This window comes from Chanodichthys erythropterus, chromosome 10 (genome assembly GCF_024489055.1).
Source record: "Chanodichthys erythropterus isolate Z2021 chromosome 10, ASM2448905v1, whole genome shotgun sequence".
Taxonomy (NCBI): domain Eukaryota; kingdom Metazoa; phylum Chordata; class Actinopteri; order Cypriniformes; family Xenocyprididae; genus Chanodichthys; species Chanodichthys erythropterus.
Window position 1 is genome coordinate 28683518 of NC_090230.1, and position 11930 is coordinate 28695447.

The 11930-nt window shown below is 36.1% G+C and overlaps 1 protein-coding gene across 2 annotated transcripts; it reads right to left on the minus strand.

Annotated features, from left to right (window-relative positions):
• Positions 1-3590: 3590 nt before the first annotated feature.
• mfap2 (microfibril associated protein 2) lies at positions 3591-10811 on the minus strand. 2 transcript variants are annotated; one of them, XM_067398914.1, is made up of 9 exons: positions 10751-10811; positions 9239-9280; positions 9111-9161; positions 9004-9033; positions 8851-8907; positions 8713-8754; positions 5187-5274; positions 5033-5106; positions 3591-4959 (listed from the first exon to the last, which is right to left on the minus strand). In XM_067398914.1, exons 2-9 carry the CDS (start codon positions 9273-9275, stop codon positions 4856-4858), a joined length of 483 nt encoding a protein of 160 aa, XP_067255015.1. In that variant the 5' UTR covers positions 9276-9280; positions 10751-10811; the 3' UTR covers positions 3591-4855. The 2 variants fall into 2 exon arrangements, with proteins under 2 accessions (XP_067255015.1, XP_067255014.1); XM_067398913.1 differs by lacking the exon at positions 10751-10811 and adding an exon at positions 9843-9928.
• Positions 10812-11930: the final 1119 nt, after the last annotated feature.

An 11930-nucleotide genomic window follows, 5' to 3' on the forward strand; every position in this document is an offset into this window, starting at 1 on the left:
TATCTTAATTTGTGTTCCGAAGATCAACGAAGGTCTAACGGGTGTAGACTGACACAAGGGTGAGTAATTAATGATATTATTTTCATTTTTGGTTGAACTAACCCTTTAATTGCTGATCCAAACAGTTATAATGCCGAATTCTGTAACCCACTAAATTATGTGACCCTAGTAGGTTATAAGGTGTAGGTTATGGAAATTTATCATGGTTTTACCATGATTAAAAGCAAAAAAATATAGTCATTGTAGTAATTCCATGGTTACCACAAATGAACCATGGTTCTGCTAGAAAAACAGTTTTAACTATGGTATTTGTGTGATTATACAAATGGTAATCAATACGTCAAAAAAACAACAACAACAACAAAAAAAACAACAACAAGATTTTACTATAGTAAAACCATGGTTAATTATCAAAAGGGTAGGATTAGGGTTAGGTTTAGTCAGATTAGGTCAATGCAATGCCTATAGTCATATGATTTGGTAGGTCACAGAATTCGACACAACACCAGAAAGAAAGAATGTTATAAACATTTGTCTGCATGCACCCAATTCTGAAGCGAATAATAATATGCTAGTATACAGCAATCCATATGAGAAGTCTGGTGTTGAAGGTGGATCTGGAACTGACTTCTGTCCAGGTTGTCACAGCATCTTGTCTTCACAAACTGCCCTGAAATGCAATTCACACACCAACAATGATTGTTATTAATATAATGTGAGGCTCTTACATTCACAATGCTCAGTACTTTTTTTATTATCATCTGTCTCATTTTGAATTATGTTGGACCTTACTGTAGGTTGCTAACTCTATACCAAGTGTCCTCAATGCAGAGTTAAACAAGATGGCCATAGAGGACTCAAAAAATATTTGATGAATTTTTTGAAAACTTGATAAACTTTTGATCAAACTTTAACATGGAAGAATCTAGGAACATAAACAAGTTGTCACAGGGCCAACAAAATGTAGTATTCAATGTCAGGTTTATTAAAAAAAATAAATAAAAATAGAATAGAGGTGAAATGCAGAAATGAGAAAGAATAATATACAGAACATATATATGTGTGTATATATATGTGTATATATATATATACATATATGTGTATATATATATATATACATATATATGTATATATAGGCTATGTGTGTTTGTCTGAGTGTGTGTGTGTGTGTGTGTGTGTGTAAAAAAAGTCTTAAGATGCCAGCATTTACATTTGTAGCTTTACTTATTTAGTATTCCTCATACAATGTCACTTAATTATGTTTGGACGCAATAAATATAAATTATTCATATATCTGACGTTCCTGAAATCACAGTGCAATTTTAATCAATATTTATTTACCATGAAATATCAAAACATGTTTGAAATAACGTTAGTTTCACCCCATTTTCACGCTCCATATAAGTGACGTCACCGATTAACAGTACACCGCATACTTTTAAGTTATATTTTCTAATCATCCATTGACAAATTGCCAGAAAATCATTTACAAAACTATCAAAACCTCTAATCTACACATAAAATGTGATTAAAAGCCCAAACTTTCATAAATAAGAGTTTAAGTCAAGTTAGTCTACCTCTTAAAGTTAGCCTAACGGTTGAGATTCTAACGATCTTTTTCCAAAGACAACAAACCTTTTCTATGAAGAAAATATTCAACAGAAGCTTGTCAATTACATGTATGAACGTGTCAAGAACAGTTGTATGTATTATTTGTGTAATTTTAGGCACTAAACTTACCTGAAAGCAGTGAAAATAACAGTGACAGACGGTCGTGCTCTTGCTTGACACTTGTCAGTTGGTTGAGTTGCCGCCTGGTTGCCGCCCCGTTTCCATGGTGACTCCAATCCGATTGCTCACGGGACTCGAAATGTTAAATGCGCACGCCAATTAAACATGTCAAAAGTTAAGCAGCTATCGTTTACATTACAGCGTTAAAACAATAGGCTACTGATGGAGTCAAGGGCGTAGATTTGGTTTCAACATTGGGGGGTTGAGCGTTGGTATGCTGCCTGTTTTTTTTGTTTTTTTTAATTAAAAAAAAATCTGTTTTATGTGTAGCGTTATTGGATAATTTATTTCTTCTCTATCTATCTATCATAACTTTATGGAATATAACTATTCATCAAATTCTAACATAACGGAGTGATTCTAAAAATAAATAAATTATGTTATATATTGAAACTGCCAGTAGGTGGCAGCGATTCGACGTTTTAATGAGTGAGCTACTTAAATCGTTCATTCAGCCAATTCATTCAAAAATCAGATTAATTAAGGAAGAAAACAAACACCGATTTGAATACTTTTGTCACTAAGACGCTATTGAAAAATGAAGTAACAAAATAGATGGCTGTTTTAGTAATTGGTTACAGTTACACTGATAGTTATGGCTAAATTGCAATGGATTAGCTAGCTAAAATATATGTGGAGTGTACTTAACTATTACAATGTTTTCATACCTCCTTCTCAGTACATGCTTTATTCTTTTTAACGTCCCTCTTTGAACAGAAGTTTAATATAGTCGGCTGGGCAGCGGTTCTCTTCTTTTTTGGTGCTACCCGCTCTCATTCATTCAAACAGTAGAGCGCCACTGGCGTTGTTTTGGTGAAAATGCGATGCGCATTGGTTGGGCGTTACCAATCGGTTCAATGGAGGGGGGGTATTTTTTACTAATTAATTATGACAAACACATATTCGATTATAAACAAAATTATTGTTACAAAATAAATGAATTATACATATTTTAGTATAGATCTACTGTGATTTTCATGTTGAAATATTGGGGGGGGATTGTAACTGATGGATTTGAATATGGGGGGGGGGGGGGGGGGTTAAAATAATATAATATAATATAGCTTTATAATAATTACTTTTTATTTTTATTTTCTTTTTTTCTTTTTGACTAAAGAAAACATATGTTTTATATACCAGAAATGATCAACGTGGTAATAAAAGTAGGCTATAGGCTATTGCACAACAAATAATAAAAAAAACAGAATGTATGTGTTTTGGCCCTAGCATAGTCTTTGTTTTGACATGGTTGTATTTTGGTACTGTCATGACGTTTTTTAAACGTCGTATTCCAACGTGCAGATTACGTTATTTTAACACCTGAATAAAACGTCTCCCAAAAGTTGCAATTTGGTATAGTTTCGTTTTCGTAGTAGACAAACGTGATATTAACGTTTTTTTGGCTACTTAAAGAAAACATACCAGCTTGGTATTTTCACAACGTTTTTAAAACGTTTTATTTTGGTTACATTATTTTTTTATTTTAAAAAACGTTTTTAAAACGTTTTTAAAACGTTGTACTACAACATTACCTAATTGCAACCAAAATACAACGTTGTGAAAAGTTGTAAAAACGTTTTGTGTTTGCTGGGCGGCTATAACTTCAATAATACATTTTAAAGGCAATAATACATTTAAGAAAAATGGCATTTTTTTTAGTTTACTCTTCGTCTTTTATGTGTGAAATGCCTTTTTGTGTTGCTAGAATGATTTTTATACACATTAAAATGACTTGAAATGTCTTCAGCCTATTCTTTAAAAACGTTTCACGTAAACTCATGCCATTTAAATGTACAGTACAAAAATGTTTATTAATAAAATTGCAAAACTTTGTTTGGAACAGCTAATGTTACAGTAAATGGTGAGTATATTAAAGCTGAACCCAGACCGAGTTGTCTACGTTCAGTAGCGATCCCCAGCTAACTAAAATGTTCTATAAACGTTATGCTAACGTTTCCATTAAGTTATAGAAACACTTCTGAATTATCAAAACATCCAGTTTTTTAAACTTTTTTTCTTGGTTATGTGAACGTTAAAGAAACATTACATTTTATAATTTTGTAAACATTGTGGGAACGTTACTTTTCAATGTTCTCTGAACGTTCTGAAACTAGTAACAAAAAAAAAAACATTAAATGAGCGTCCAAATAACATGTTTCAGAAGAAAAAAAAGTTCCAGGAACGATATATATATATATATATATATATATATATATATATATATATATATATAAATAACGTTTTGTGTTAATGTTTTAAGAACATTATAAATGACCAGATAACTGAACAAACATTCTATTAACATTACTGGAATATATATATATATAATATATTTATTTTTTATTTTATTTTTTTTCATAACTTTGAGAGATCTTGCCAGAACGTTAGCTAAAGTTCTGAGAATGTTCCCTGTTAGCTGGGTCAGTGCTTACAGGCTTTGACCTCTGACCTGAGATCAGGTGTGAGGGTTTGAGTCTGGGTTCAGTATAACTCACCCCAAGACAAAATAAACAAGTAAACAACAACAACAGCACTGGACGACAAACAGTAATAATACAAAAAATGTGACATCTCTGTTCCTCCTGCACCAGTGTAACAGATACAACAGCACCAGTGGTGTGATACAGGTCAAATATTCAGATTATTACAGTAAATATCAGTTTACATGAGTCCAGAAAACATCAGATGCTGCTGGAGAATATATGAGAAGAGGAAAGTGTCTGATGGATTTAGGTCTGAAACACTCTACGCAAGAACACAAAAAAACCGCTGCATCCTGAAATGGGTCAGATCGCAAGTATGTTTTGCCACAAGGGGTGCTATAGTGAATGTTAGCACAAAATGTCTTCTTCTATGGTCACTTTTCCTTTTCAGCTCAATCAAGGAGTGACAGTCTGAGAACAATCTGGGTAAGTTAGTTAAACTATCGAGATGTTTATAGGTATGTATGTATAACGGCGCTGCGCACTAGCACATTGTGTTTGCATAGTTGCGTAGAAGATATTTTTGTCCTAAAGCATCTAATAGGCAGTACCAGGGCTAGTGTGTGTGTGTGTGTGTGTGTTTAACAGGATCCGCAGCTCTTGGCGCAGCTGCCGCCCATCGCCCCACACTGGCCACTGAGTGCAACTACACCGCAGCGTGAGAACTGATCGCGACACAGATCCGCTGCAGAGAAACAGATAACAAGTTAGTCTGCGTTCACCTAACGAGGGCAGCAAGACGACAAACACACACTCACCTCTCAGCAGCTCCTCATGGGCACACACCGTCCTCACGCAGATCTCCTTATTTATCACGTAAACCCTCCGCAGACTGAGAAACAAAGCACAAAGAGACTGTGAGTGTGTGTGTTTGTGTTTTTGAGTGTGTGTGTTTTGAGTGTGTCTGCTGACCTGTAGAAGCAGATGCTGTTGAGACACTGTTTACACGGCTGATGGACAGAATAGAGACGAGTGCAGGGATACTGTTCCTCACGACAGTCTACAAACACACAACAAACACATCAATGAGGTCCATGAGTCTTATTTGTCACTTTCTGCTTATGTGCTGCTCATGAAAATCAGAAATGCTGCCATGGCAACTAACTGAAATAAAATAAGCACTAAAATTACTAAAACTAATCAAACTGAAGCTGAATAGAAATATGTGCGATTTAAAGGGGCTGCAGCCTGAATCGGTGCATAGTTAATTATGCCCCAAAATAGGCAGTTAAAAAAATTTATTTAAAAAAATATATGGGGTATTTTGAGCTGAAACTTCAGACACATTCAGGGGACACCTTGTGTCAGACATATTACATCTTGTAAAAACTGGTTCTAGGGCACCTTTAAATAAGAAACTCACGATTGGAAGAAAAAATGACAGAAATGCGAGAAACTTGCAACTGAGAGAAAATAAAGAAAAGCGAGAAACTTGCAACTGAGAGAGAAACTCACAACTGAGAAAAAATACAGAATTGCGAGAAACTTGCAACTGAGAGAAAAACGTCAGAATTGCGAGAACTAAAGCCGAGTTCAGACTCTACGATTTTCAAAGTAGTCGGGTCACTGTTCTTTTCACACTGCATGACTATCTTGGCCAGCATTCAGTCGCTGATGTGTTCAAACTGCAAGATGGATCGGCGACAGAAGGTTTCACACTGCATGACTTTACAATAGGAAGAATCGCCGACAACTCTTGCACGCAAACTACGTTTCACAACCAAACACACGCGAGATGTGACAAGGAAACAACGCGATATCACTCGTACAGGACCGGAGTTATTATTATTATTATTATTAAAAACGGTTGCCCGCAAGAAGCTTGCAATACGAATTGCCTGTGCGCTGATTTGCAGCGAAAACAAGAAAAAGAAAAGAAGAATATGGAGGAGGAAATGGTTGGGGAGACTGTGGATTGAGTGTTCTGCAACCAGAGTTGGAGGTAAATAAATAACTTTTCAATGGGATGCTGTTGCGGATGGTCAAGCAAATGTATGTGCTTTGTTTCTTTTTGATATAATTGTAATGTTTATCTGAAACAAAGCCATGCTTGCACACTCGCGTGAACGAGCACCGATTTGCCTGTGATTACAACTGAGAAAAACTTGTGAGAAACTCACAACTGAGAGAAAAACGCCAGAATTGCGAGAAACTTGCAACTTAGAGAAAAACTTGTGAGAAACTCACAACTGAGAGAAAAACGTCAGAATTGCGAGAAACTTGCAAATGGAAAGAAAAAAGAATTGTGAGAAACTTGCAACTGAGAGAAAAACTCAGAATTGTGAGAAACTCACAACTGAGAGAAAAACTTGCGAGAAACTTGCAACTGAGAGAAAAACTTGTGAGAAACTTGCAACTGAGAAAAAAGACAGATTTGCGAGAAACTTGCAACTGAGAGAAAAACTTGCGAGAAACTTGCAACTGAGAGAAAAACTTGCGAGAAACTTGCAACTGAGAGAAAAACTTGCGAGAAACTTGCAACTGAGAAAAAAACTTGTGAGAAACTCACAACTGAGAGAAAAACGTCAGAATTGCGAGAAACTTGCAAATGGAAAGAAAAAAGAATTGTGAGAAACTTGCAACTGAGAGAAAAACTCAGAATTGTGAGAAACTCACAACTGAGAGAAAAACGTCAGAATTGCGAGAAACTTGCAACTGAGAGAAAAACTTGTGAGAAACTTGCAACTGAGAAAAAAGACAGATTTGCGAGAAACTTGCAACTGAGAGAAAAACTTGCGAGAAACTTGCAACTGAGAAAAACTTGCGAGAAACTTGCAACTGAGAGAAAAACTTGCGAGAAACTCAACTGAGAGAAAAACGTCAGAATTGCGAGAAACTTGCAACTGAGAGAAAAACTTGCGAGAAACTTGCAACTGAGAGAAAAACTTGCGAGAAACTTGCAACTGAGAGAAAAACTTGCGAGAAACTTGCAACTGAGAGAAAAACTTGCGAGAAACTTGCAACTGAGAAAAAAACTTGTGAGAAACTCAAAACTGAGAGAAAAACGTCAGAATTGCGAGAAACTTGCAACTGAGAGAAAAACTTGCGAGAAACTTGCAACTGAGAGAAAAACTTGCGAGAAACTTGCAACTGAGAGAAAAACTTGCGAGAAACTTGCAACTGAGAAAAAAACTTGTGAGAAACTCACAACTGAGAGAAAAACGTCAGAATTGCGAGAAACTTGCAAATGGAAAGAAAAAAGAATTGTGAGAAACTTGCAACTGAGAAAAAAACGTCAGAATTGCGAGAAACTTCAGAATGGAAAGAAAAAAGTCAGAATTGCGAGAAACTTGCAACTGAGAAAAACGTCAGAATATGCGAGAAAATTGCAAATGGAAAGAAAAAGTCAGAATTGCGAGAAACTTGCAACTGAGAAAAAAAGTCAGAATTGCGAGAAACTTGCAACTGAGAGAAAAATGTCAGAATTGCGAGAAACTTGCAAATGGAAAAAAAATGTCAGAATTGCGAGAAACTTGCAAATGGAAAGAAAAAAGTCAGAATTGCGAGAAACTTGCAAATGGAAAGAAAAAAGTCAGAATTGTGAGAAACTCGCAACTGAGAAAAAAAGTCAGAATTGCGAGAAACTTGCATCTGAGAAAAATGTCAGTATTGTGAGAAACTCGCAACTGAGAAAAAAAGTCAGAATTGCGAGAAACTTGCATCTGAGAAAAAAGTCAGTATTGTGAGAAACTTGCATCTGAGAAAAAAGTCAGTATTGTGAGAAACTCGCAACTGAGAAAAAAGTCAGAATTGCGAGAAACTTGCATCTGAGAAAAAAGTCAGTATTGTGAGAAACTCGCAACTGAGAAAAAAGTCAGAATTGCGAGAAACTTGCATCTGAGAAAAAAGTCAGTATTGTGAGAAACTCACAACTGAGAAAAACGTCAGAGTTGCAAGAAACTTGCAAATGAAAAGAAAAAAGTCAGAATTCTGAGAAACTTGCAACTGAGAGAAAAACGTAAGAATTGCGAGAAACTTGCAAATGAAAAGAAAAAAGTCAGAATTCTGAGAAACTCGCAACTGAGAGAAAAACTTGTGAGAAACTTGCAACTGAGAGAAAAGTCAGAATTCTGAGAAACTCGCAACTGAGAAAAAAACTTGTGAGAAACTTGCAACTGAGAGAAAAGTCAGAATTCTGAGAAACTCGCAACTGAGAGAAAAATGTGCGAGAAACTTGCAACTGAGAAAAAAACTTTGCTGAAAAAAATTGCGAGAAATAAAGTGAGAAAGCTATTTTTTATTCCGTGGCAGAAACAAGCTTCCATACATAAAAAAAAAAAAATGACTAAAACTTAAAAGTTAAAATGCAAACTGAAATATACAAATAAAAGCAATTTTTAGTATTAAATTGTATATATTTTTGTATATACAAAAAAATAATTTAATAGTATATGAATAATAACGCGGTGGGTTAGTTTGACCCGTGATGCGCTCTTACCCAGCGGTCCAGGTTCAGTCGGCTCCGTCTGGAAATCCACCGCTGGAATAAAAACACTTTTATATTAGTCTCATATTTTAATTATAAAGCACCATTAAAAACTACACAGTAAAGTCAGAGAAGAAAGCAGAGTCGCACCGGTCTGTCCTGGTCCTGCCGTCTGAGCTTGTAAAACCTGCTGAGAAACGGCTGGATCTGATGAGAAAAACAACAGCTTCAGCTTCATGAGCTCAGATATGAGAGATATTTCTTCTCAAGGATGATCTATGGATCTCTCTGAGGGACACTTACAGAAGTATGGATCATAACTGTTGCCAGTACCTGTTGAGATCAAACACAATAATCCATGTTTAGTGTTTGTGCATCATTAACAGAGTCAGAATCCATGATGGACTCACCAAAGATGTCTAAATAATCATCGTAGTTCTGATCCTGAGCCAGAACCAGACCTGCAGAACAAACCCATCAGAGGTCAGAGAGTGCGTGTGAGAGAGTGTGTGTGTGTGTGTGTGTGTGTGTGTCTCACCTGGCACTGACAGCAGAAGCAGGTAACAGAGTTTCATAGTGTCTGTAGAAACAAACCCACAGACAGAAAATGATTGTAGTTTATTTACTCCTGATCATTTTCACCATTACATGACAGTCTGTCTATCTATCTATCTATCTGTCTGTCTGTCTGTCTGTCTGTCTATCTATCTATCTATCTATATGTCTGTCTATCTGTCTATCTATCTATCTATCTATCTATCTATCTATCTATCTATCTATCTATCTATCTATATGTCTGTCTGTCTGTCTATCTATCTATCTATATGTCTGTCTATCTATCTATCTATATGTCTGTCTATCTATCTATCTATCTGTCTATCTATCTGTCTATCTATCTATCTATATGTCTGTCTATCTATCTATCTATATGTCTGTCTATCTGTCTATCTATCTATCTATCTATCTATCTATCTATCTATCTATCTGTCTGTCTGTCTGTCTGTCTGTCCTCCTGCGGCCCCAGAGAAGAATGTGCTCGTGTCTTTCTTCTGCTTTTCTCCTTTTCTCAGAAACGACCCTCATGCTGCCGCAAACATTCCTGTCTGTCTCTCGGCTCTTTTCCTAGAAGCCATTTTCTGTACCATTAATTTCCCTTCTTCTCCCCTCTCTCTCTCCCTCTCTCTCTCTCATTTCTTCTGACCCCCCGGTGAGATGAGGTCGTCACGAAGAAGGAAAGACACTCTGATGGAATGAGAGACACAGACGGAGAGAGAGACAGACATTCCCATTAAAGCCATATTTTTTCAGCTTGTAATATCAAACCATGAATCGTCTCACAGATATTGATCTGTTTAGCAGAACACACACACTCTCTCAATGTAAATACAGTCTGTGTGTGTGTGTGTGTGTGTGTGTGTGTGTGTGTGTGTGTGTGTGTGTGTGTGTGTGTGTGTGTGTGTGTGTGTGTGTGTGTGTGTGCAGACATTCCTCAGCATGTGTGTGTTGTAGCATATGCTGAAGCTCACATCTGGGAGTCATTAAACCCCCTTTAGACCCTCCCCCAACACACACACACACACACACACACACACTCTCTCACACACACACTCATGTGTTCTGCTCTCTTCAATAACTCTCATCTCTTTCATTAAAACATAACAGTCTTCATTTTTCTTTAAAATACTCTTGCTCTATTTTAAAAACTCTTCATGTCTCTCTCTCTCTCTGTGTGTGTGTGTGTGTGTGTGTGTGTGTTTATGTTGGCTGTTTTGTCATTCGCCCCTGGCTGTAATCCGGCCCTTCCTCCCCCAACAGACTCCATCTCAAAACTTTAAACACTCAAATGATCTATTAAATCGTGTCTTTCAGATAATAAGTGTGCTCATTAACTCGTATTGATCCGTAAACTCTGTTCTGTACACAAGCTTCATTTTCACACACGTTAAACTATGACTCAAATGACAAGCACAGTTAGAGAAAACTCTCTCTCTGAGGTCAGATGTTTAAATGTAATATACTAAAAACGATATTTAAGAATGAATGCGCTCACCTTTAATTCAGTCCTTTATTCCTCGAGTGATGCTCAAGTCTCGGCGTGTCTGAAGTTTCAGCGTCGCCCCGCCTCCGGTCCCGCCCACCGCGCGCAACTCCGCCCACGACTCCTCCCTCCCCGAGTCACGCCGATCACTGCTGACAGGAATGCGAAACTCCATCCTTCCTCATCCAAAACCGTGAATATAACGCTAATATATCTTCATTAAACTAATATACATTATTCAACTCATATATAACTATTTTTGATTGTCAGATAAAAACTACAATTTGTTAGCTCATATATTTTGTCAATATGTTTAGGTTTAGAAATTATTTTTAAAACAATATATGATGGCAAACGTCAGAAAACTGAAAATCCACAGATGATACACTCAACATGAATATGATAAATATCATCTATCTACAGTAATTCACATCACTGAATAAACTGATTCATTTTCAGTACGCAAGACACTATTTAAATGTCTATAATTCCGTAATTCCAGATATCAAATATGTGGTCACTTCAGTCTGTTGTTGAGCATTTCTCTTTATAATAGTGATTTTACATAATGATATTTAATAAAACTCTCAACCTAACTTTAGATATCAAGTCTTGTTTAATGAAAAATGTCAGTGAAGTGAGTTTATGCATAAAACAAGAACAAATATCTGCCAGTGAAAACAAAAAATATTCTTCTTTAGTACTTTTTAAGATCATCTTAAGAACATCTAAATGTACTGTGTTATTTTGAGACACCATGAAATATGAACTAAAATGTGCTTTTAATATACTATTGTTACATGTACACTCTGTTTTGGACTTCTTGTTGTTCCATTTCCCGCCACTAGTTTATCACCATGGTTACTGAGCACTCCGATCATCACATTCAGCTGTGTCTAATCACTACCTTGTTATCCCCTGTATATAAGCCCTGTGTTTCCTGTCATGTGTTGTCGGTGTTGTGCATGTTAATGTTGGTGTATGTTCCTGTTTTCTCCTGTGCATTATCTAGTAAAAGTCTTGTTTTATATATATCTCCTCGTCGTGTGCTTAATACACCAGCAACCGTAACAACTATCTCTGTATTTAAAAAATATATTTAGATGGTGTCTCAAAATAGCACAGTTGAGTACACTTAGATGATCTTAAGAGGTACTAAAGAATATTTTTTTTGTATATTAAGTACAAAATT

Bases quoted from the DNA above. Each gene is read 5' to 3' on its own strand.
- mfap2 (XM_067398913.1), bottom strand. From the start codon at position 9,891: ATGAGAGAGAGAGAGGGAGAGAGAGAGGGGAGAAGAAGGGAAATTAAT. The intron at 9,281-9,842 runs GTACAGAAAATG...TTGTTTCTACAG, and splicing joins GAGAAGAAGGGAAATTAATG to ACACTATGAAACTCTGTTAC. The intron at 8,755-8,850 runs GTGCGACTCTGC...TTTTTATTCCAG, and splicing joins GGCAGGACCAGGACAGACCG to CGGTGGATTTCCAGACGGAG.